Source organism: Jaculus jaculus, chromosome 22 (assembly GCF_020740685.1).
Source record: "Jaculus jaculus isolate mJacJac1 chromosome 22, mJacJac1.mat.Y.cur, whole genome shotgun sequence".
Taxonomy (NCBI): Eukaryota; Metazoa; Chordata; class Mammalia; order Rodentia; family Dipodidae; genus Jaculus; species Jaculus jaculus.
In genome coordinates, this window is record NC_059123.1 from 4,073,075 (window position 1) to 4,094,563 (window position 21,489).

Here is a 21,489-nt window from a genome sequence, read left to right on the forward strand (position 1 = left end):
GAAAAGAATCACTAGGATTGTTCTCTTTATGGTTTTTTTTTTTTTTGTATGCAATTTTACTTTTTTTTTTTCTTTAAGGTATGCATTCTGCAGAGAAATAGTGTAAATCATGCCATACATTATCAAATAATAATCTCCTTTTCCCCCCCTCTTCTCATAGAAAGACCTACTTGACCTTGAACACATCTTTAAAGTTTTCCTCGCTTGTTTTATATATTGTATTTATTTACGCCATGAAGAGAAAATACGAAGGGAAAAATGCCAAGGCACTGGAAGATGGGGGGAAAACAACAGAAGCAAACCTGGACTCTGTAAATAATAACGGGCGCTGTGTTTCTCCTGCTGGAGTAGATAGTGAGACACACATGTGAGGCTGAAGAGAGACTCTTGCTGCCGTGTTCCCCGACAGCACCGTATGACGAACTCCTGGTCCTTCTTCTAAGAAATCCCAATTCTCCCCACGATGGACAGTGAGTGAGTCTGCGAACTTACAATGAAACAAACCACAAATGAGAAGGATTGGGAAGTTCTGGGAATGGCGAGGGTCTGGTCAGGCATCTGTCTGTGGTTAAGATACTCTCCCTGCAAATTTCAAGTGAGAAGGCTGGTTAGCATCCACCAGCAGGAAAAGGACTGCTCTAAGTAATCACGGCCTAATAAAGCCGTTGACTACAAAGTGAATGAAAGGGGACAAGGAGGAGAGAAACGGAGTGGCTGATGTTGCTCAAGCCTGAAGCTTCGCCTGAAGGAAGATTTTTATGGCCCTTGTCCTCAGGTATTTGTGTTAATCTTGTTTCACAGACTTGTTAAAATTGTGTTTAACAATGCATGTAGTTTATTCCCCCTATGCAAGTAAAATATTGAAAAATCAGAGAGATTGAAAAATTACAAGCTGTGATTATCAGAAAGCATACTATATCCAATGTGCTTCTAACAGATTCATGGAAATGGATTTAAAAAAAAAAAAAAAGCTGACTTTTGAGACCATTTAAAAGACGTCTTCTCGCAGTCATTTCTCTGGGCAAAGAGAAGTATATGCCAAATAAGATGTGTGGCAGGTAACATATCACCTATCACTATTGCAGAGATCTTTGGTCATTTATTTCCTTGGTTTTGGTGGACAAAAAAGATAACTCATATCACTAAAAGCAAGTCAAGAAAGATAGTGAATGCAGACCACATATTTAAATATTACATCTTTAACATGGGTCTAGTGTATTGAATGCTAAAGTCTGTACTTTTTTATGTTCTCATTGGCTAAAACATTTTGTTTGCACCTGTGAAAATTTAGATTAAGTATATATTTTTTCATAACTTCCCCAAAAATTCTGACTAAAATCATCTTTATGATCTAGATTGGATATCTCCTTTATGAAATAATTCCGCCTGTGGCAGGAACCTTCCGCAGAAAACAGGATAACAAAAGGAATTGGCCTGGAAGTTATTATATACAGTAACCTACCCTCAGGCTGTAGAACTGAAAACAATTTATTAATCACACAAGCAGAAATTTCGGGGAACCACACATGCTAAGTTAGTGGGGCATCATTTTTTCCATACTTATCTTATATTGATAAATATGATGTAATACGTTTCATTTAAAAAAAAATAAAGGGGAAAGAATTGTGAAGCTGTATTGTTTTAAGTGCTGCAAAGACAAAAAAAAAAAAATGGAGCCATCTTGGGTACTTAGCAGTTCTTTAGTGCCAACTATCCATCATGCAAAGTGGCACAGAATGACAGCTTGCATTCTAAAGCTGGGCATGAGACCGTGGGGGTTCACCCCTCCAATCCCTGCACTCAGGAGGCAGAAGTAGGAAGGATCACCAAAAGTTTGAAGGCAGCCTTGGCTACAAAAGTGAGTTCCAGTTCATCCTGGGCTACAGTGAGACCTGTGTGCTACACAGGACCTGCTAGCTTGACTAGGACCCAGTTGGGACAGGGTCCTTGAGTTCCAGCATTTGTAAGCTTCTCGGGAGCTGGTTTCCCTTAAGCGCATGTTCAGCCTCTGCCAGCCACTGGAGCTTGGACCCCAGCTGAGTCCCAGCATCGAGTCCCTCCAGCAATCCCCTTCGCCGCCTGTAGGGGGACCAATGATCTCCCATTTGGGCTGGGAGCCAAGGTGTACCTTCTAGCTTGGCTTCAGGTGAATTGAGACCACCGCATCCAAGAAGCAGGACCGCCTATCTCCAGGGCTGAACGCCAAGCACCACAAAGCAGAGACGAGACAACACAACTGAACACAAAGAAACAGGCGCCGAACCGAGCGTTCAAGCAATAGATGAAACCCAACAACCCAATTAGCAAAACTGGCCATGGAACAGACGAACAGAGTAATCTGAGAAGGAAATGCAAAGGGTCAGAACGCATTCTTGAAGATGCTCCGTATCTTTACCCATCGGGGGAAATGCAAATGAAAATAACTTCGATGGGCTGGAGAGATGGCTTAGCGGTTAAGACGCTTGCCTGAAAAGCAAAAGGACCCACGTAAGCCAGATGCACATGGTGGCACATGCATCTGGAGTTCGTTTGCAGTGGCTACAGACCCTGCTGCAGCCATATTCTCTCTCTCTCTCTCACTCTCTCTCTCTCTCTCTCTCTCTCTCTCTCTCTCTCTCTCTCCCTCCCCGTCTCTCTCTCCCTCTCTCTCCCCTTCTCTCTGTCTCAAACAAATATATAAATGTTTAAAAAGAAGTAACTTTGAGATTCCATCTCACCCCTGTCAGAATAGCTATCATCAAAAATTGAAGAAAATGGGCTGGAGAGATGGCTTAGCGGTTAAGCACTTGCCTGTGAAGCCTAAGGACCCCGGTTCGAGGCTCGGTTCCCCAGGACCCACGTTAGCCAGATGCACAAGGGGGCGCACGCGTCTGGAGTTCGTTTGCAGAGGCTGGAAGCCCTGGCGCGCCCATTCTCTCTCTCTCCCTCTACCTGTCTTTCTCTCTGTGTCTGTCGCTCTCAAATAATTTAAAAAAAAATTGAAGAAAATGTGAGGAAAGAGGACCCCTTACTCAGAGTTAGTGGGGATGTACGCTACTAGAGGCACTATAGAAATTACTATGCAGGTTTCTCAAAAAACTAAAACTAGATGTGCCACATGACCCAGCTATACCTCTCTTGGGTATATGCCCTAAGGACGGTACACTTTATTATAAAGATACACGCTCGATCATGGCTGTTGCTGCTCTGTTCACACTAGCTGGGAAATGGAACCACCTGGATGCCCACCGACTAGTGAACAGACAGTGAAGATGTGGTACAAATACACAATGGAGTTTCATTCAGCTGTAAAGAAAAACTGAAAATTTGGGGAAAATGGATGATTTGGGGGGGGATTGTATTGTGAGGTAACTCAGTCTCAGAAAGACTAAGGTTGCATATTCTCTCTCATAGGGGAATCCTCCCTCTGAAAATTTTAGATTTGTTTGAAAGCCAGAGCAAGAGTCAGTAGTAGAGACCAGGAAGCTAGAGTGTAGCCTGGAAGGAGAATGCTAGGAAGGGGGTTAGCGGGCGGGATCTAGCATGCAGGCAAGGAGAGGGCGGGACACAAGGGGCAGGAATGTCTCAGTGGGGGCAGGAGGAAGGGGAGGAGTAGGGAAGCAGGGCCACACAAAACTAAAGGTGTTATAAATAAGTCATAGAGACACCTACCTCTTTGTTAGATAATTTAAAAGTTACAGCTTAACAAAAAGAGAGGAGAGAGAGAGAGTTTGGGCAGTGGATTTGCTGTGGTGGAGAAAGCTTTTTACCAAAGTCTTAAAGTTGTAACAGATAAATCTCAGCATCAGGAATAGGTCACCGCCCTGCCCACCACTACCACCATGAGTTATTGATCAGGAAGACACATGAGACCAGCAATACACTATCACCAGTGTTCTTGGTTAACCTTCCCACCGCACAACGCGATCGTAAAGCCCACTGCTGAAGATAACGCATGCTTCATGGCAGAGACTGAGAAATCCACTTGGAACTGAGCTGGAAGCCACCACCTGCCCATTGGCTGGCTACCCCAATGCTGGAAAGCTCTATGCTAGCTGGTGATGGGAAATAAAAGCATCAACAGTCTTAACAAGCAGTGGACCCTGAAAGCTACACAGTCAACTGTCAAGCAAGATGTGCCCACGGGTGCAACAGTGGCACATAAGTTAGGAGGCTGATCAACGGTTCTGTGATGGGACTTGAGGACCATCTTATGGAATGCAATTCCTGCCTCACACTGAAGACAGCCAAGAGCCTATGGCTTAGGACATAAGCCCTACAGGGAAGCTACCACTCTTCTGTGGCTAAGCGGGTATGCTATGCCAATGAAATAGCCTTGTAAATGTAAATTTTTGTGCCCATTGATTAATGCTAGTCTCACTTTTGGTTAGACAAGTTTCTTTTTCTTTCTTTTTTTTTTTTTTTTTTGGTTTTTCAAGGTAGGGTCTTGCTCTGGCCCTGACCTGGAATTCACTCTGTAGTCTCAGGCTGGCCTTGAACTAACAGCAATCCCAATCCTCCTACCTCTACCTCCTGAGTGCTGGGATTAAAGGCAGCGTGCGCCACCACGCCCAGCTTAGAGAAGATTGTTGCAACGTAATTTCACATTTATTTATGACTCTTTTTTTTTATTTTTTTTGTTCATTTTTTATTTATTTATTTGAGAGCGACAGACACAGGGAGAAAGACAGATAGAGGGAGAGAGAGAGAATGGGCGCTCCAGGGCTTCCAGCCTCTGCAAACAAACTCCAGACGCGTGCGCCCCCTTGTGCATCTGGCTAACGTGGGACCTGGGGAACCGAGCCTCGAACCGGGGTCCTTAGGCTTCACAGGCAAGCGCTTAACCGCTAAACCATCTCTCCAGCCCTATTTATGACTCTTTGATTGCTATCGTCTCTCGCACTAGTGATAAACCCCAGGAGAGTGGGTGTGGCACGTGTCTTCACTTAGCTAGACTGCTCGTCTTTCGACAGGGAGACAAGCCGAAATGACAGACGACGGAGGGATTCGCAGAAAGGTAATAGACAGACGCAGGTTGATTACAGTGATAGAGAAGGCCGATGATGATGATGATGATGATGATGATGATGATGATGGGAGACGACAACAGACAGAGATTACAGGAAGGTAGACATGCTATGGTTTATACTGGTTATGGAGATAGAAGAGGATGATCACCATGTATATGAAATGCAAGAAGAGAGGAAAGGAGACAGAAACAGACAGTACTACACACAGAGACTCATTTGCCCTGGAGGCTGAAGGGTCACAGTGAGGTCACTTCCAAACTGGAATCCCAGCAAGTCCAAGGTCATGGTTCAACCTAAGCTTGGAGGCCTCAGACCCTGAGAGGCCAATGGCTGTGCTGGCCATTGGAGGCCACAGGAGGAACCCCATGGAGTCTGTGGTGCATGTCCAAGGGTCCCAAGGCCAGAACACAATCTCTTTGTCTTTTCCTCCCTGTCTTTCCCTGTATATACACCCTCCCCGCTCTCTCTCTCTCTCTCTGCTTGTAAATAAATAGATAAACATTTTAAAATAGCTCCATTAAAGTCATGTGTTTGAGCAGATTCATATTGTTAATTTTCTTTAAAAGAAAAAAAAAGTAAGATTAAAACTGGAGACAGAGAAGTCTTCCGACTGTCACACACAGGCACATGCTAGATGGCATTTACAAGCCAGAATCTGTTCTTTAGAAGACCACATAGTGGGGAACAAAACACGCAGTGGGCAAAAATACAGTCTAAGAAATTCTACAGCAGAATAAAAATGCTTTGTGGGAGCTGGAGAGATGGCTTAGTGGTTAAGGCATTTGCCTGCAAAGCCAAAGGATTCCAGTTCAATTCTCCAGGATCCACGTTAGCCAGATTCACAAGAGGGTGCATGCATCTGGAGTTCGTTTGGAGAGGCTGAAGGCCCTGTTGCACCCATTCTCTCTCTCTCTTTCTCTCTCTCTCCCTCTTTCTCTCTCTCAAATAATTAAATAAAATATTTTTTAAAAATGCTTTGTGTTCATGAAGAAGGACCATGATAGTCTGTCCCTGAATAGTACCTGAATGGATAAGACTTGCAAGATGGAAACCAAACTAACCAGATGAAACGATTCTACAAAAGTGACTTCAGCAAAAGTACAGAGTGATGCAACCATTACCCAGTGTGCACACCGCACGTCCTTGGCCCCATAGAAAGTGTGACACGATGCCACATTCTGTCACTGAAAGTGTACCCCTATAAAAGCTTAGACCCTGGTGAAAATGGAAGAGATGATCCGTGCGTGGTGGCACACGCTTTTAATCCCAGCACTCAGGAGGCAGAGGTAGGTGGATCTCTATGAGTTCAAGACCACCCTGAGACTACATTGTGAATTCCAGGTCAGCCTGGGCTAGAGCAAGACCCTACCTCAAAAAGTATGGGAAAAAAAATGGAAGAGATGATACTATCAGACTTGTCCCATGTGCACTTCCAATCATCGTGTTGTTTCTGATTTGGGTGTGATTAACTGAACCAACCACCAGGCTTTCTAAGCATGTTCTGTACCACTGAGCTCCTCCTTGCAGCCCCAACACTTTATTTTATTTATTTGCTTATTCATTTGCGAGAGAGAGAGAGGCAGATAGAGAGACAGAATGGATGCACCAGGGCCTCTAGCCACTGCAAACAAATTCCAGATGCATGTGCCACCTTGTGCGTCTGACTTACATGGGTACTGGGGAATTGAACCCAGGTCCTTAGGCTTCTCAGGAAAGCACCATAACCACTAAGCAATCCCTCCAACCCAAGCCCAACACTTTTAAGGAGGACTTTTATTTCTTGATTTTGGTTTTCATTTATTTATAACATTAGGCATGTGTCTATGTGTGTGGTATGCATGCATGTTTGTGTGTGTGTGTGTGTGTGTGTGTGTGTATGGGAGCACATGTGTGCATGCATGTTGATGTCAGACATCTTTCTCTGTGGCTCTCTACCCTATATATATATGTATGTGTATATATATATATATATATATATTTTTTTTTTTTTGAGGCAGGGTCACTTGGAACCAAACTGACTGATTCAGGTAGAGTAGCTACCTCATGAGGCCCAGGCATTCCCTAACTCTATCTCCCCAGGGCTGGGATTATAGGTGTGCATAACCATGTGCGGCATTTCATATGTAGCCCCATGGATCCGAACTCAGGTCCGCACACTGTTGCAGCCCTTTAGCCCCTGAGTAATCTTCCCAACCTCTGCTCTTGGTAGCTTGTAGTAGGTACCCTACACTGACCTTGAACCCCGGAACCTCCCACCTCCACCTTCTGAGTGATGGCAGGTATGTGTTCCATATCCGACCTGTGATGTGGGATGTCATAGGAATGAAAGTGGAAGGCATCATGGTGGTCAGGTGGCAAAAAGACAGTTATAGGAAAGCGAGATTATCAGCAAGAACATAATCAGCCCACATAACAGGTCTGACCAATAAAATCTGCGAATGTTTAAAGGCTGTAAAACATTCTTCAGGTTTCCTACATTAGACAAAAAGCCTTCGCTTGTCTGATAATCAACATCTGCAGCTGATATTTGGTGCTATTAAGGCTTCTGTCTAGTCAGATTGCTTTCTATTGTATTTTTTTGTCTTATTATCCATTTATTTGTTTCTTTTTCTTTTTTCTATCGTTATTATTATTAATACACATATTTCATATGGATACTTCATGTGTTGGTACAGTCTTGTCCCTGCCCCCATTCAACTGGGTACCCTCCTTCCTGGGGTTGCAGAATTTCCCCATGGGAGTGGGGTTTATGCGTTGTAGGAGCAACAGTCAGTTGTTGGGGTTTTTTTTTGGGGGGGGAGGGAATGCCTTTCTAGGCATGATGTCTCAACCTGTGGCTCTTACAAGCGTTCCACCCCTTTCTGACCCTCACTCCCTGCCTGCCAGCCCACATGAAATGAACGGTTTCCTTCTATGCCCTGCCTGTAGAATGGAACGGTCACAGTCTCAGAGCAACAGGGCAAGTGACCATGAGCCGAGACCTCTGAAAGAATGAGTCAGATGGGCTTTTCCTCTTTCAAGGCTGATTATATCAGATATCCGTCACAGTGATGGAAAGCTGACTGACGCAGTGTGGTTATCCGCTTAACTCTCCCATCTACATCCATGCTTCTTCTGAGAGCATTTGAGATTGTGACTGTCACACACTCTTCTGTTCCTACAGAAACTCACACCCAGTGTTACCACACATAAAACAACCATTGTGTAGTGATATCCTCTTCTCCCTTTCCTTCCTTGATTCTCTTCACCATTAAAGATTTGCATCAATTTTGTATGTTTGACTTTTGTTCAAAGGAAAGAGAAATAAGGAATAGACAGAAAAAATTACCTGTGAGTCCATTCTTTTGTCTTAAACCAGAGCTCTACATAATCAGAAATAGTTAAGGCACTTGTCTGCAAAGCCAAAGGACTTTGGTTCAATTCCCCAGGACCCATGTAAGCCAGATGCACAAGGTAGCACATGAATCTGGAGTTCGTTTGCAGTGGCTAGAGGCCCTCCTGTGTCCATTCTCTCCCCCCACACACACACCTTTCCATCTCTCAAATAAATAAATAAAAAAAAAACATTTTTTAAAATCTGTATACCTTTACTAACAATTTTATAATAGAAGTCACTCTGTGAGTTTCACTATAAGACAATTTTGGAAATCCATGTCATTCTTTATTAAGCTTCTAACCTAAAACATGGTATACACACTGGTCTGAGGAGGCCCTCCTGAACCTTAGAACGCAGCGCTCTGAGAATATCTGATGCTACCAGTGGATATTTACTTATTTCTGTTTTGAATATTGAATCCAGGCCCTCATGTATGCTAGGTAAGTGATGTGCTACTGAACTACATCCCACTGTTACAAATGGCCTCCAAGGACTGGTTTTCTCATACGTTTGTACTTTGATTTTCACACTAATCTTTAAAAAAAAATTATTTATGGTTATTTATTTATTTATTTGACACAAAAAAGGGAGAGAGAGAATGGGCACACCAGGGCCTCCAGTCACTGCAAACGAACTCCAGTCGCATGCACCCCCTTGTGCATCTGCCTCACGTGGGTCCTGGGGAATTGAACCTGGGTCCTTTGGCTTGGCAGGTCAAACCTGCCTTAACCACTTAGCCATTCCTCCAACCCCATATTCTTTTTTTTTATGAAAGCATTTCATCACCAGCTTTGAATTGTTGAAGACACAAGTTGTGACAATCTCTCCTACATAATATTTAATAATTTGATTACATTTGTCAGGACTATGGACCAAATAAACAACTGCATAGCATGTGAAAGAGCAAACTGAAAACAAAATTTGGCGCATTAATGAGAGCTCTATTGAGTTATGACTGCAATGAATAAGGAGCATTAAAAAAGAAATACTAACTCCTAAACAGACCAAAAAAAAGATGTCGGTAGCTTTCACACGGAAGTCATAAATTTGAATAAATTATTTCAACGTCACATAACAGGATGAATTTCCATTTCTTACAAAAAAAAAAAAAAAGAAAACCAACTTCGAAACGCAAATTCGGTGGAATTAAATAGACGTCAGCCCAGGACAGTTTGAAAGGTATTTGGTTCTCAAAGGCGAGAAAGAACTCCCTGCAGAGCCACTAGGGCTTGCAAAGCGTGAAGGTGCACAGTGCCGCCGTCAGCCCCGGGCGGGCAGAGGGGAGAAGACGTTACAGTTTCGTTTTCCATTCCTCGCTGCTCACAACCTTAGCATCTTCGTGAGCATCCTTGCACTGGCCTGCCTTGTCTGCGGCCTTTGTCTCTGCAAGCTCAGTTCCTGAAGGATCGTTTTCCCCGGGGAGACGACGGTTCCTCAGAAGAAACAGAAGCAGGAAGGCTGGAAGGAAGCTCATGCCTCTTAGTGCAGCGGGCAGCCCAAGGTAGATGCGCCTAGGGAAGAGAATGGGACTAGACTGAGTCACAGACAGCTGCTGAGCACCAGCTCTTTGTGACTTGGTAGATACTGAATTCCTTTAAGGTCATAACAGACGGTTATTCCTCAGGTCCAGTTTACGTGAGCTGCTCTGCTGACTTGCTCAATCTAACGTTTGCTAAAATGTCTGAAAATTTCCATCGGGAAAGATAAGATTTGGCTTCTCTTTTTGTTTTGTTTGTTTTTCCATATCACTGATGGTTAACCTTCATTGTCCACTTAACTGGATTTAGGATCACCATAGAAACTGACCTCCACGTGTGCCTAGGAGGAGGGTGTTTCCAGAAATCTTTAAGCAAAGATAGAAGACCCTCTCTGAATATGGGTGGTATCCTCTCATGGGCTGGGGTCTCTGCAGAGTGAGGGTCCCCCTTCTCTGGCTGCGGAGGGGGGCGGTGAGAGATGTGGAGAGTTTGGTTTCTCCTGCTGCACTGTTTGCCCAGGTCTCGGGATCGCAGGCAGTTTTCATTTTTGTCTGCTGATTTCCAGGGTTTTCCCAGGATTCCTCATTCAAGACACAGCTCTGCCCCGATGGCATTGACTCCTCTACTCAGCCACCTTGCTCTTTCCAAATTTTTTTTAATTTTTATTTTTTATTTATTGATTTGAGAGCAATAGACAGAGAGATAGAGGCAGAGAGAAAGAGAAAGAGAGAGAGAGAGAGAGAGAGGGAGGGAGGGAGGGAGGGAGAGAGCAGAGTAGGCGCGCCAGGGCCTCCAACCACTGCAAACAAATTCCAGACGTGTGCGCCCCCGTGTGTGCCTGGCTAACGTGGGTCCTGGGGAGTCGAGCCTCGAACTGGGGTCCTTAGTCTTCACAGGCAAGCGCTTAACCACTAAGCCATCTCTCCAGCCCCTTCCAAATGTTTTAAGGAGACTTTTGGTGCTTGTATCTGTCAAGCACTTTAGAAATATAAGGAAGTACCATTCTAGGACATAAGTAAGGAATGAAGCCGTAACATGAGCTTTTTGTTCTGAAAATGTACTTCTGTCACCTCGCAAAGAAAATGGTAGACGTAGCCAGGCATGGTGGCGCACGCCTTTAATCCCAGCACTTGGGAGGCAGAGGTAGGAGGATCGCCATGAGTTCGAGGCCACCCTGAGACTCCATAGTGAATTCCAGGTCAGCCTGGGCTAGAGTGAGACCCTACCTTGAAATACCAAAAAGGAAGGAAGAAAGAGAGAGAGAGAGAAGGAGAAAGGGAAGAAAAGGTTAGATGTGCCTAATGCCATTAAATGCAGACGTTACAAAGGCAGCTCTAGAAATGTATCTTTACCTGAAGTTGGTTGAATCATATATTCTGCATGCTCCTTTTTTGCCACATTTCAGAGTTCCCCAGTGTAAACAGGTGGAGTCTACCAAAGCTCCAAAATAAATAGGTGCCGGAATGCCAGCTACAGTTGAAGAAAGAAAAATCATAAACAAGGACAAAAATAAGATACATTGATTTCTATATTTTTTATTTTTATTTATTTATTTTTGTTTTTCAATGTAGGGTCTCACTCTAGCTCAGAGATGACCCAGAATTCTCTATGTAGTCTCAGGGTGGCCTCGAACTCATGGCGATCCTCCTATCACTGCCTCCCGAGTGCTGGGATTAAAGGTGTGCGCCAGCACGCCCAGCTTGATTTCTATATTTTTAAGACAAATGCAGTGTAAAATATTATAAATCAAATGCTCTCAATCTGATTTTCACAAATTATGTGGTTGTGAAGTTTCTAGGTTACAATGGATTAAGTAATAATAAGGTATAAAATTATTCACTGAATTGACTTGTGAAATTTGTATGTGTTTTGAAGTGCTTTGGGATAACTTTGTGTACATTTAACTTTAACAAAGGGTTTTCTGTTTGTTTTCTTTTCATGACTTTTAATGGATGAAAGATATAATAACAAACTTCAAATGGTGCCTTTCCAAAGAAAAAGGAGACAATCTCCTGTTTGGCTGTAACTTGCCTACCTCATATTTCCACAAATGTAGTTGAAGATACTTCAATTTATGAATTTCTCTTGTTATGTTACTATAAACAGTTCATAAAGCTGTTATGTCATGAGAACATGGCATTCAGGTAACTTAAGACTGTGTTCCTGGACCAGAGTCACTCATATTTGGCCCCAGAATAAACTATGTCTTATATCCTTTAAGGTGAGAGTGGGGTTTGTGTTAAGATGGTTTTTAGCATCTTATTGTGAGATAATAATTTCATTTCATAAGCATTTAATATTGACCCGTGATGATGGGGAAACTTCCTACCAAATATTCTTGTGCAAAAGGCATGTACTCCCACACCAAGAGACTTCTCCTCAGATTTGATACACCTGAAAAAAAATAAATACATAAAATAAACACATAAAATATGGAAATATCAAAACTACAAGAGTCTCTTAAAAGGACAACTGGTATGCTAATAATAAATTCTGGGCATTAAAAATTTGACTTTCACACTAAGGCCTTGGTGTTTGGGAGCCCTATTTCTGGCCATTGTTTTTATTTTTATTTATTTATTTTTTGTGTCACTCTTACTCATTCCCTATCTATTAAAAGTTAGCAAAGAGGAAAATATTTTACACCAATTCATTTCTATCTGCGTCTCTTCCTGTTGCCAGGAGGAGTTCTAGAGTCCACTGGTTAAGCCTGTATCACAGAGCAAGAGCAATACAGCCCTAAGACTATTTCAAATTATGTAGGAAAGGTAATAACAAAGATGGCCTCAGTGTGTGTGTGTGTGTGTGTTAGCACATTGTATCTCTGTGTGTGTGCCTTTGCATATTGTATCTGTGTGTGTGTGTGTATCTTTGCATGTTGTATCTATGTCTGTGTATCTTAACATATTGTATCTCTGTGTGTGTGTCTTTGCATATTGTGTCTGTGTGTGTGTGTGTGCATCTTAGCATATTATATGTCTGTGTCCAGACATGCAATTAGCATGTAGAGCAAGAGCAGCCTGGTGGGGCTGAGCCCATTACATTGGAGAACTGATGCTAATCCGAGATAGATAGCATCCAGATAGAACTGAAAGGCCTTGTTCTAGTGCCAGAGAATTAGTGAGCGGGGAAAAAAGTGAAGGCATAGTTATGATATCGGAAGAGAACACTTAGTAGATTTTCTCAGAGTATATATCTGTGTATATATACATTGACATGTCTGTGTCATTTACATATACATTCATATGTCTGGGATGTGACCTGACAACATGTCATCGTTATAGAGACTCATATAAAACCTTATTCGAGGGCTGGAGAGATGGCTTAGCGGTTAAGCGCTTGCCTGTGAAGCCTAAGGACCCCGGTTCGAGGCTCGGTTCCCCAGGTCCCACGTTAGCCAGATGCACAAGGGGGCGCACACGTCTGGAGTTCGTTTGCAGAGGCTGGAAGCCCTGGCGCGCCCATTGTCTCTCCCTCCCTCTACCTGTCTTTCTCTCTGTGTCTGTCACTCTCAAATAAATAAATAAATAAATTTTTAAAAAAATCTTTTTAAATAAAAAAAAAACCTTATTCGAGAACATAAAGAAAATTTAAGTACATAGAATGATGCTGCATGGTAGCCAGGTTTTGATGTTTTGTTTTCTCTAACTGATCTGAGGAACTCACATCAAACCAACCAAAATGCCTGTGCAAGTGGAAAGTGACTGCACCAGCCAGGGGAGAGTGGGGTGACGTCACAGCAGGAGGGCAGGTAGGGGAAGGAGAGTGGCCAGAGAGAGTTCACCTTGTAAATGCAAAGAAATGAAGTCAATGCAACAGAATTTGGAATAGGTAAGTGTCTAACATGCCATGATTTGTTATACCACACCACATTTAACAAATGACCAGACGAGCATCTACATATGGGAGATAATTCGTGTACCTCAGGAGAACCATATAGCCAGGGATGGCTGCTAAGGAGTAAATGAAACTGCTGCTCATGGACAAGATTAAGAAGTATTGCAACATCATGGCGCAGTCGTGGCCTTTGTCACACAGCCCGAGCACTGCAGACGCGTTTCCTGACGTTCCCACGCAGCTGCAGTTTTGGAACGCCTGTCAACAAAACAGCATGTGAGCCTGTTAAGGGAAGAAGCATTTTGAAGATAGACCTGAAATATTTTCTGCATAGCCACTTGGATCACAATTGGAGTGTGGCCAGGCCATGGATGTGATTCAGAGTAGAACACTATGTGAGACCCTGGGTGTGAGCCTCAACACAATTAAGGAAACAAGTATATCTTCTGGATTCTGCTCCCCGCAAGATGGCGTTACAGATGTGTGTGGCCACATCCAGCTGTGTATGTGGTCCTAGGGATTGAACTTGAGTGGTTTGTCAGGTCTCCCTAGGTCTTCAGGCTTGCACAAGAGAAAAAAGCCAGAGAATTGTTCAAGCCTGTGAGAAAATCTGCAAGATTCAGGATCAGTAAGAGACTCCAGCTCAAATAAGAAGGAGCAGAAGAGGGCTGAAGAAATGGCTTAGTGGCTAAGGGGCTTTGTTTGCAAAGCCAAAGGACGAGGTTCAATTTCCCAGGACCCACGTAAGCCAGATGGATAAGGTGGCGCATGTATCTGGAGTTCCTTTGCAGTGGCTGGAATCCCTGATGTGCTCATCCTCTCCCTCCCTCCCTCTCTCTCTCTCTCTCTCTCTTAAAATTAATTACTTAATTAAAAATGAACAGAAGAGCATTGGAGCAGGACACACACTCTGCTCCAGCCACCACAGGCTTACAGAACACCACAGGGGCACATACACATGTATGTAGCACAAACACACATTGCATACACACACATGTAAAGAACCCTGTCGTGATGTGAAAACACAAAATCCCATATATATAATACATATATATATATATATATATATATATATATATATATATATATATACACAATTACTTGGATATTTGAAGTAAAAACTGCCAACTTTTATCTCAATAAAAGTTTTCTGTTTACCTCTACTAGATAATGAGTTCAAGGCCAGCTTGGGATATATAACACTCCATCCATATCTCCCTCTCTCTCTCTCTCTCTCTCTCAAAAAAAAAAAAAAATGGGGAAAAGAATTCTGTCCCAAGTTTTTTGATTTTAAATTACTTGAAGTATTTTGAATACTAACTGCAAGATATGGCTTGGATGGTACAAGGATTGTACCTAATATCTGTGAAGAAAATGGTGATCGAGTGGACTTAAAGACAATATAATTTCCCCACAGATAGGAGTCGGCACAAATTTTGCTTTTCCGCACTGTGGGTTCACAGGAGCTAGCGCTTACCATACGCACTCCAGTTCCCACAGACTTTTCGCAGCCAGCAAGACACGCAGACATGTATGACAAGCCATTGTCCCCGCACACAGGATCCCATGTTTTCATCTCACAGTCGCAGCCAGTATTGCAGTCGGCAAGGGTGTGATTCCCCACGTGAAAAGGGTGTTGCATTCTGAAATGATGTAAAATCGTGCTGTGGATGCTGAAGAAACACTAGAATATTTTCCCCAGTTATATTTCCTCTTCTCCCCCAGATAGAAATTGTCAGTCATCAATGTACGGCTCCTATACTGCGTTGTTAGCATAGCGGGCATCTTCAATGATCACAAAGCTACTTTTTAAATTACTTCGAAAGTACAGTTGATAAGCAAGCATTAACAGGGCAGGGCCCAATCTGTATGAAGGTATTTTTATAGGTACTATGAAACAAAAAATAAAATAAAAAGGCAGATGGCCTTTGTGATCGTCCCATATCATGAGAGGGTTGGCCAGCTGGATCTGCAAGTTCCACTTATCATGTAGGAATGCTTCGAGCTCAGAAACAGAGCGGCTTGAGTAAGTGCAGCATTCTTCTATTGCCAGTGCCCAGGCCTTTCAATGGGACCAAAGAGCACTCGTGCAGGAAGCTGAGTTCCAATCCTAACTCTGCCGCTCAATCAGTGGGAGCCAGTCTGGCTGGAGACGGATATGGGCTAACCCTATCCCCATGTGGTTGAAGCAGTTTCTCATAGTTTCTCCCTTTGCCACTGAGTTTCGATTTCTTCATCTATAGTGGAAATAAGATGCTTGTCTTAAGAGAAGCTGGGAAGACCCACATCATCTAAAGTAGATAAAATTACTGTGTGATTTTGTATTTGAAAGGACTCTAATTTCATCGTCTATAATGACGGTGAGAGGTGGAGCCTTTAGGGTACGCTTCATGTCACTTTAAAATTTGGGGGGATATTTTTGTTTATTTATTTGAGAGCAACAGACAGAGAAAGACGCAAAGAGAGAGAGAGAGAATGGGCGTGCCAGGGTTTCCCAGCCACTGCAGATGAATTCCAGATATGTGCACCCCCTTATGCATCTGGCTAACATGGGTCCTGGGGAATTAAGCCTCGAACCAGGGTCCTTAGGCTTCACAGGCAAGCCATCTCTCCAGCCCTTCATGTCACTTTAACTGATGATTTCATATATAAATATGTCCTGAAGTGAATTTGAGAAACTCATATCACTATGAATAAGCTTTCCATATAACCCAGATAACCTTCAAACACAAAGTTTGTGACTACTGAGTACTTCAGATATAACAATACCAGTGAAGTGTGAAAGCATACATGCTAATTGGTTCATGCTAGGATTCAGCCATACTACATTGAGCCCACTGCAGAGGCGGATAAAGGCTATCTAGACCATAGAGGCAGCTTCTGATTTTATCTCCCTATGGGAATGTAGACATGTACACAGCATAAGCTGAAGAGCTAAAGGTAGCTCTTTGTGTGTACCTTAAAGTCCACTGGCTTGCACAATGACAAACACCTCTACACGGGTACAATCATAAACTGTCACTTGGTGGTACGCATATGTCTCTCAACCTCTTTAATAAGTGTCCAGCTTGACAAGCAGAAGATACAGGAGAACCAAGGATCCGTGACTGAGCCAGTATACGCGTCGTTGTTGAAAAAGCATGACATTTTTACAGAAAAACATACCCTTGATAAGAGGTAGTTAAGCCAGCAACTGGAGAGTTATCACACGTCATCGTAAAAGTCAAGAAATACAAAAGGTACTCGAACACAGATAAGAAACATGCTATGTGGGCGGCTTTCTTAACAGAAATCTTGAAGTTCTTCATCAATAAACCACCAAGTAAATACCCGACGCATATTGGAGGTAAGTTATAAATACCTATAAATGCAAGTAAAATATTATTTACAAGAAAAAAAATCACAGGAATAAATAGCACTTTTTTCTAATACGGCTTACATAATAAATGACTTAAGTCATTTGAAGCTATTTAATGCCTCACTTATCTATAAAGAGATTTTCAAATGTCCTATAATATCAAAGTAGACTTTTAGGACACTATGGTTATCATTCATTGCCTTAGGTGATAAATGTTTTATTAACAGAGATCATGGTCAATAATACAAAAAGAACTAGTAAGTCAAAGATGCTTAATTGTCTATTAACTCATTACTCTGTGTTCTATGGGATATATTTATTAACTCCAGAAGTCTTAGTACTCAGATTTCCTCCCCCCACTAAAAAAAAAGGAAAGAAAAAGAGAAAACCAGGTCTATGTTACATTCATTCAATACCGACATTTGGCCTGGGGAAACTTGCCACTCATCAATTCCAGAGGCCATTACAACAAATTCTATGTTTCTGAAGTGGGGTCCTAGGATTTGGATCTCTCAGATTGTTCTAAGTAATACGGACGCAGGTAACATGTGAGAGTCCGGTAAAAAAGATCTCAGGAAAAAAAAACACACACACAAAGTAAGATAGGCTCACTGGGATTAGTGTGCAACAGGAAAAGCAAGATAGATACGGCTTCAGAGTTACCCAAAACCATGGGGAAGACCAAGTTGCCGGATGAGGAAAAACATGGGACGCAAGCTTGAAGTTCAAGAGAAACAATGGGGTAAAACGCAGAAACAGAATGACTTAACTGTCCATTCCCCTTTAATTTAGTGAACTGCCTGTCTGAAAATTGACTTATGTACACATTCTCTATGGTTTTCATGAATAAGGCCAGTTTAATGCAAATTCTCACAGGAGAGAAAACCCAAATGACCCTTCGGACCTCTTTCTGAAAGAGTAGAAAAAGGAAATTTCCCAGAGGCAAAATATCCTAAAAGTCTTCAACTGAGAAGTCCTCTAGAATCCCTGTCATATCATTCCCCATGCCATGAGTGGGGGAGTATTTTACTAAAGAAATAAAACCACCTACCAATGAGGAAGATTGCATCTGAGGTTGATTTTCCAAACTGCTGTTCCAGATATTTGGGCAAGAAAGAAAACATATTCACAAATGCATTGAACTGGATGACACTTATCAGTATAAAAAGCATGTAAATTGGATTGCACGCGAGACTTTTCATGAAAGGTAGAAAATCTGAAATGAAAGTATGACAACTTCAAACTAACATGGCATTGCATTTTGTAAGTGGTGTTACCCTAGAAAAAATTCTCAAAATATGTGCCACAATGCATATGCACTTATTAAATCTTGACTTCCTGGAAGCTAAAATTACATATCATCACCGCTTTTGGAAATTCATGGTACAAGGCAGTGGTTAAGAATCAGAGCATACTGGGCGTGGTGGCACACGCCTTTAATCCAGGCAGAGGTAGGAGGATTGCCTGAGTTCGAGGCCGCCTTGTGACTACATAGTGAGTTCCAGGTCAGCCTAAGCTAGAGGGAGACCCTACCCCGAAAAACCTAAGTAAGTAAGTAAGTAAGTAAATAAATAAATAAATAAATAAATGCGACCAGAGCACAATTGTGCTTCATGCAAAACTACAAATGAGACCAAAATAGTGTTGGTGTTCACACCATTTCTATCTTAGCCTTCACTATTGTCTGTCTATTAAAACCATCTCTTCACTGGGGATCGTCTAAATGGGAAGCTCTGATTCTATTCTCTGAAATGTAGAAGGCAAAAAATCACTTGGATGAAGTATGCTTTTATATCTTGATATCTCCAGTATGAATATTTTAAATGGAGATGCATGTGGGAGTGCATGAGGTTAAAAAAAAAAGCAATCTGCTTTTTTTATGCATTTCTACCAATATTTCACAGCAAAATGCCCATTAAATGCACCTGGTTACAGTTTTTTAATACTAGCAATGCACATAAATACTCTAAGTGCTGATTCATTGGGTCTGTACCAAGGACCTTTAAGTGATTTAACCCAGACTTCTCCCTGTCTAAAAAGCTAAGATCCAGATTTGGGGCTCGTCTCAAGTAAATAGGTGAAGAGTATTTTGGCTCAAATTCTGACTTGACAGTCTTCCCTTTTTCCATGTTCTTCATGTTCTCTGTCTTGATTTACTTATCTCCTGCCATCCCTAACAAGTTCTCCAAAATTCACTTGAGGGTAAATTATCAATAAAGAAACCATTTGCAAGTAGAGGCCAGTTTAACGCAAAGACATGAACTCTAGTGGTAGAAGCCATTGATTAACATGGCACATTCAACACCCCACATCAATTAAGTTAGAGTTCTTAAGACTCCTGCAGAACTTCCAACCATCCACAAGTTTGAAAAACCTCATATGGTATCAGTGGGTAGCAAGTTTGATAATCAGTGTTTTAACCACATACACACACACACACACGTGTGTGTGTGTGTATGTATGTGTGTGTGCATGTCAGGGTCTCTTCTAGCCCATGCTAGCCACAGACTCACTTTTTTTTTGTTGTTGTTATCTGAGGTCGGGTTTCACTCTAGCTCAGGCTGACCTGGAATTCACTATGTAGTGTAAGGGTGGCCTCGAACTCATAGTGATCCTCCTACCTCTGCCTCCTAAGGGCTGGGCTTAAAGGTTTGCACCACCATGCCCGGCTTCAAGCTCACTTTTTTATTGCCTTGAGCTTCTGATTCTCCTGACTTTACCTCCTAAATGTGGAGATTACGGGCAGGCACCACCATGCTTTAAACCTATATTTTCTGTAAAAACAAACTTTTGAAAGTAGATGCGACCAAACACGCTTGTTTTGTGAGTGCCTAGCTTGACTGGAAAGTTTGTATAAAGACTAATCTAAGATAAATCGGCTTCTAGATGTCAAAACTTATTTGCAAGAGGCAGGACAGTAAGAATTAGACTAAATAGCCACTATGAACTGATGACCATTAGTAACTGTCACTTTAGACGAAACCACAGGCGCATCGATATTCAGACTAGCAGAGATTATTTGACTTTGAAACTCACCTTTGGTGATCCCACGCTCTGCCTTTTTGACCCCTTCTCTCTGTTTCTCTTTATCACTTTTAATGACATCAGCATGATCCTCTAGTCCTTCCTTTGGAGGCGTTTTAGGCAGAAAGAAAAAAGGAATGCCAGTGAGGACATTCGCTCCCGCACAGATCAGAAAGCCAATCCACCACGCTCCAACCCACCGCGTGTCAGTGGGCATGATGGTCAGCTCATCTGGAAGGAAATATGGCAGGTTTATTAGCTTGCATCATTCTTTTCTGCATGAACTCTAGAAAATTATAAAAATCTGGGCTGGAGAGATGGCTGAGTGGTTAAGGCGATTGCCTGTAAAGCCTAAGGACGCTGGTACGAGTCCCCAGAGGTGCACATAAGCCCAATGAACAAAGTGGTGCTGGCACACGGGTGGTGAATGCGAACAAGGTGGCACAAATGTCTGCATTTGTTTGCCATGGATAAGGCCGTGGCACCCCAATTCTCTCTCTCTCTCTCTCTCTCTCTCTCTCTCTCTCTCTCTCTCTCTCTCTCTCTCCTTCTCCCTATCCTGTTCCCTCACTTTCTGTGTCATAAATGAAAAAAGAAAATTATTAAAATAAGAATACCTAGATGTTATCCAAGTATAAATCATGTATATTACTCACCTATGTTATTTTTATTGCTTTTGGGGAAAAAAAGGGAGTCTCGCTTTGTACCTCAAGTTTCTCTTGAACTTGTGACCCTCTTACCTCAGCCTACTGAGTACTGGGATTACAGGGATTTGCCACTGTGCTGGGCTTCATGAAAGAACTTCATAAAATTTATCTGGGCTTGATCAATGGGACCAAGTTCAGCTTAGACAGAAAGAAGACTCTCTGGCATGCTGGTTCACAGTGGCTGAGCTGCACATAAGAATTGAATACCAAACATTTTTAAAATCCAGTAGAAAGAACTTTGAAACCTTTTGTCTTAAGGAAATGACAGAAATGTGAGAAAATAGCTATAATTGACCAAATACATTCATGAGTCAAAATATCCTATGGTATCTTATTAAAATACGCAATTTTTAGCTGGGCATGGTGGCGCACACCTTTAATCCCAGCACTCAGGAGGCAGAGGTAGGAGGATCGCCGAGAGTTTGAGGCCACCCTGAGACTCCATAGTGAATTCCAGGTCAGCCTGGGCTACAATGAGACCCTACCTTGAAAAACCAAAAATTAAATAAATAAAAAGTGCAATTTTGGGCTGGAGAGATGGCTTAGCGGTTAAGCACTTGCCTGTGAAGCCTAAGGACCCCGGTTCGAGGCTCGGTTCCCCAGGTCCCACGTTAGCCAGATGCACAAGGGGGCGCACACGTCTGGAGTTCGTTTGCAGAGGCTGAAAGCCCTGGTGCGCCCATTCTCTCTCTCTCCCTCT

At 42.5% G+C, this 21,489-nt stretch overlaps 2 protein-coding genes across 5 annotated transcripts in view; one reads left to right on the plus strand and one right to left on the minus strand.

The window, feature by feature from the left end:
- Slco1b3 (solute carrier organic anion transporter family member 1B3) overlaps nt 1-970 on the plus strand; it is a 59,051-nt gene extending 58,081 nt beyond the window's left edge. For both annotated transcript variants that reach the window (XM_045139529.1, XM_004664378.2), the window contains exon 15: nt 161-970. In XM_045139529.1, the coding sequence (XP_044995464.1) occupies nt 161-371 (211 nt within the window). In that variant the 3' untranslated portion in view covers nt 372-970. The remainder of the gene's footprint in view (nt 1-160) is intronic.
- An 8,238-nt stretch (nt 971-9,208) lies between these two features.
- Slco1a2 (solute carrier organic anion transporter family member 1A2) overlaps nt 9,209-21,489 on the minus strand; it is a 98,203-nt gene continuing 85,922 nt past the window's right edge. For all 3 annotated transcript variants that reach the window (XM_045139509.1, XM_004664415.2, XM_045139508.1), the window contains 8 exons: nt 20,095-20,313; nt 18,110-18,274; nt 16,866-17,061; nt 15,178-15,343; nt 13,786-13,958; nt 12,193-12,257; nt 11,216-11,333; nt 9,209-9,896 (listed from right to left, as the gene is read on the minus strand). In XM_045139509.1, the coding sequence (XP_044995444.1) occupies nt 9,677-9,896; nt 11,216-11,333; nt 12,193-12,257; nt 13,786-13,958; nt 15,178-15,343; nt 16,866-17,061; nt 18,110-18,274; nt 20,095-20,313 (1,322 nt within the window). In that variant the 3' untranslated portion in view covers nt 9,209-9,676. The remainder of the gene's footprint in view (nt 9,897-11,215; nt 11,334-12,192; nt 12,258-13,785; nt 13,959-15,177; nt 15,344-16,865; nt 17,062-18,109; nt 18,275-20,094; nt 20,314-21,489) is intronic.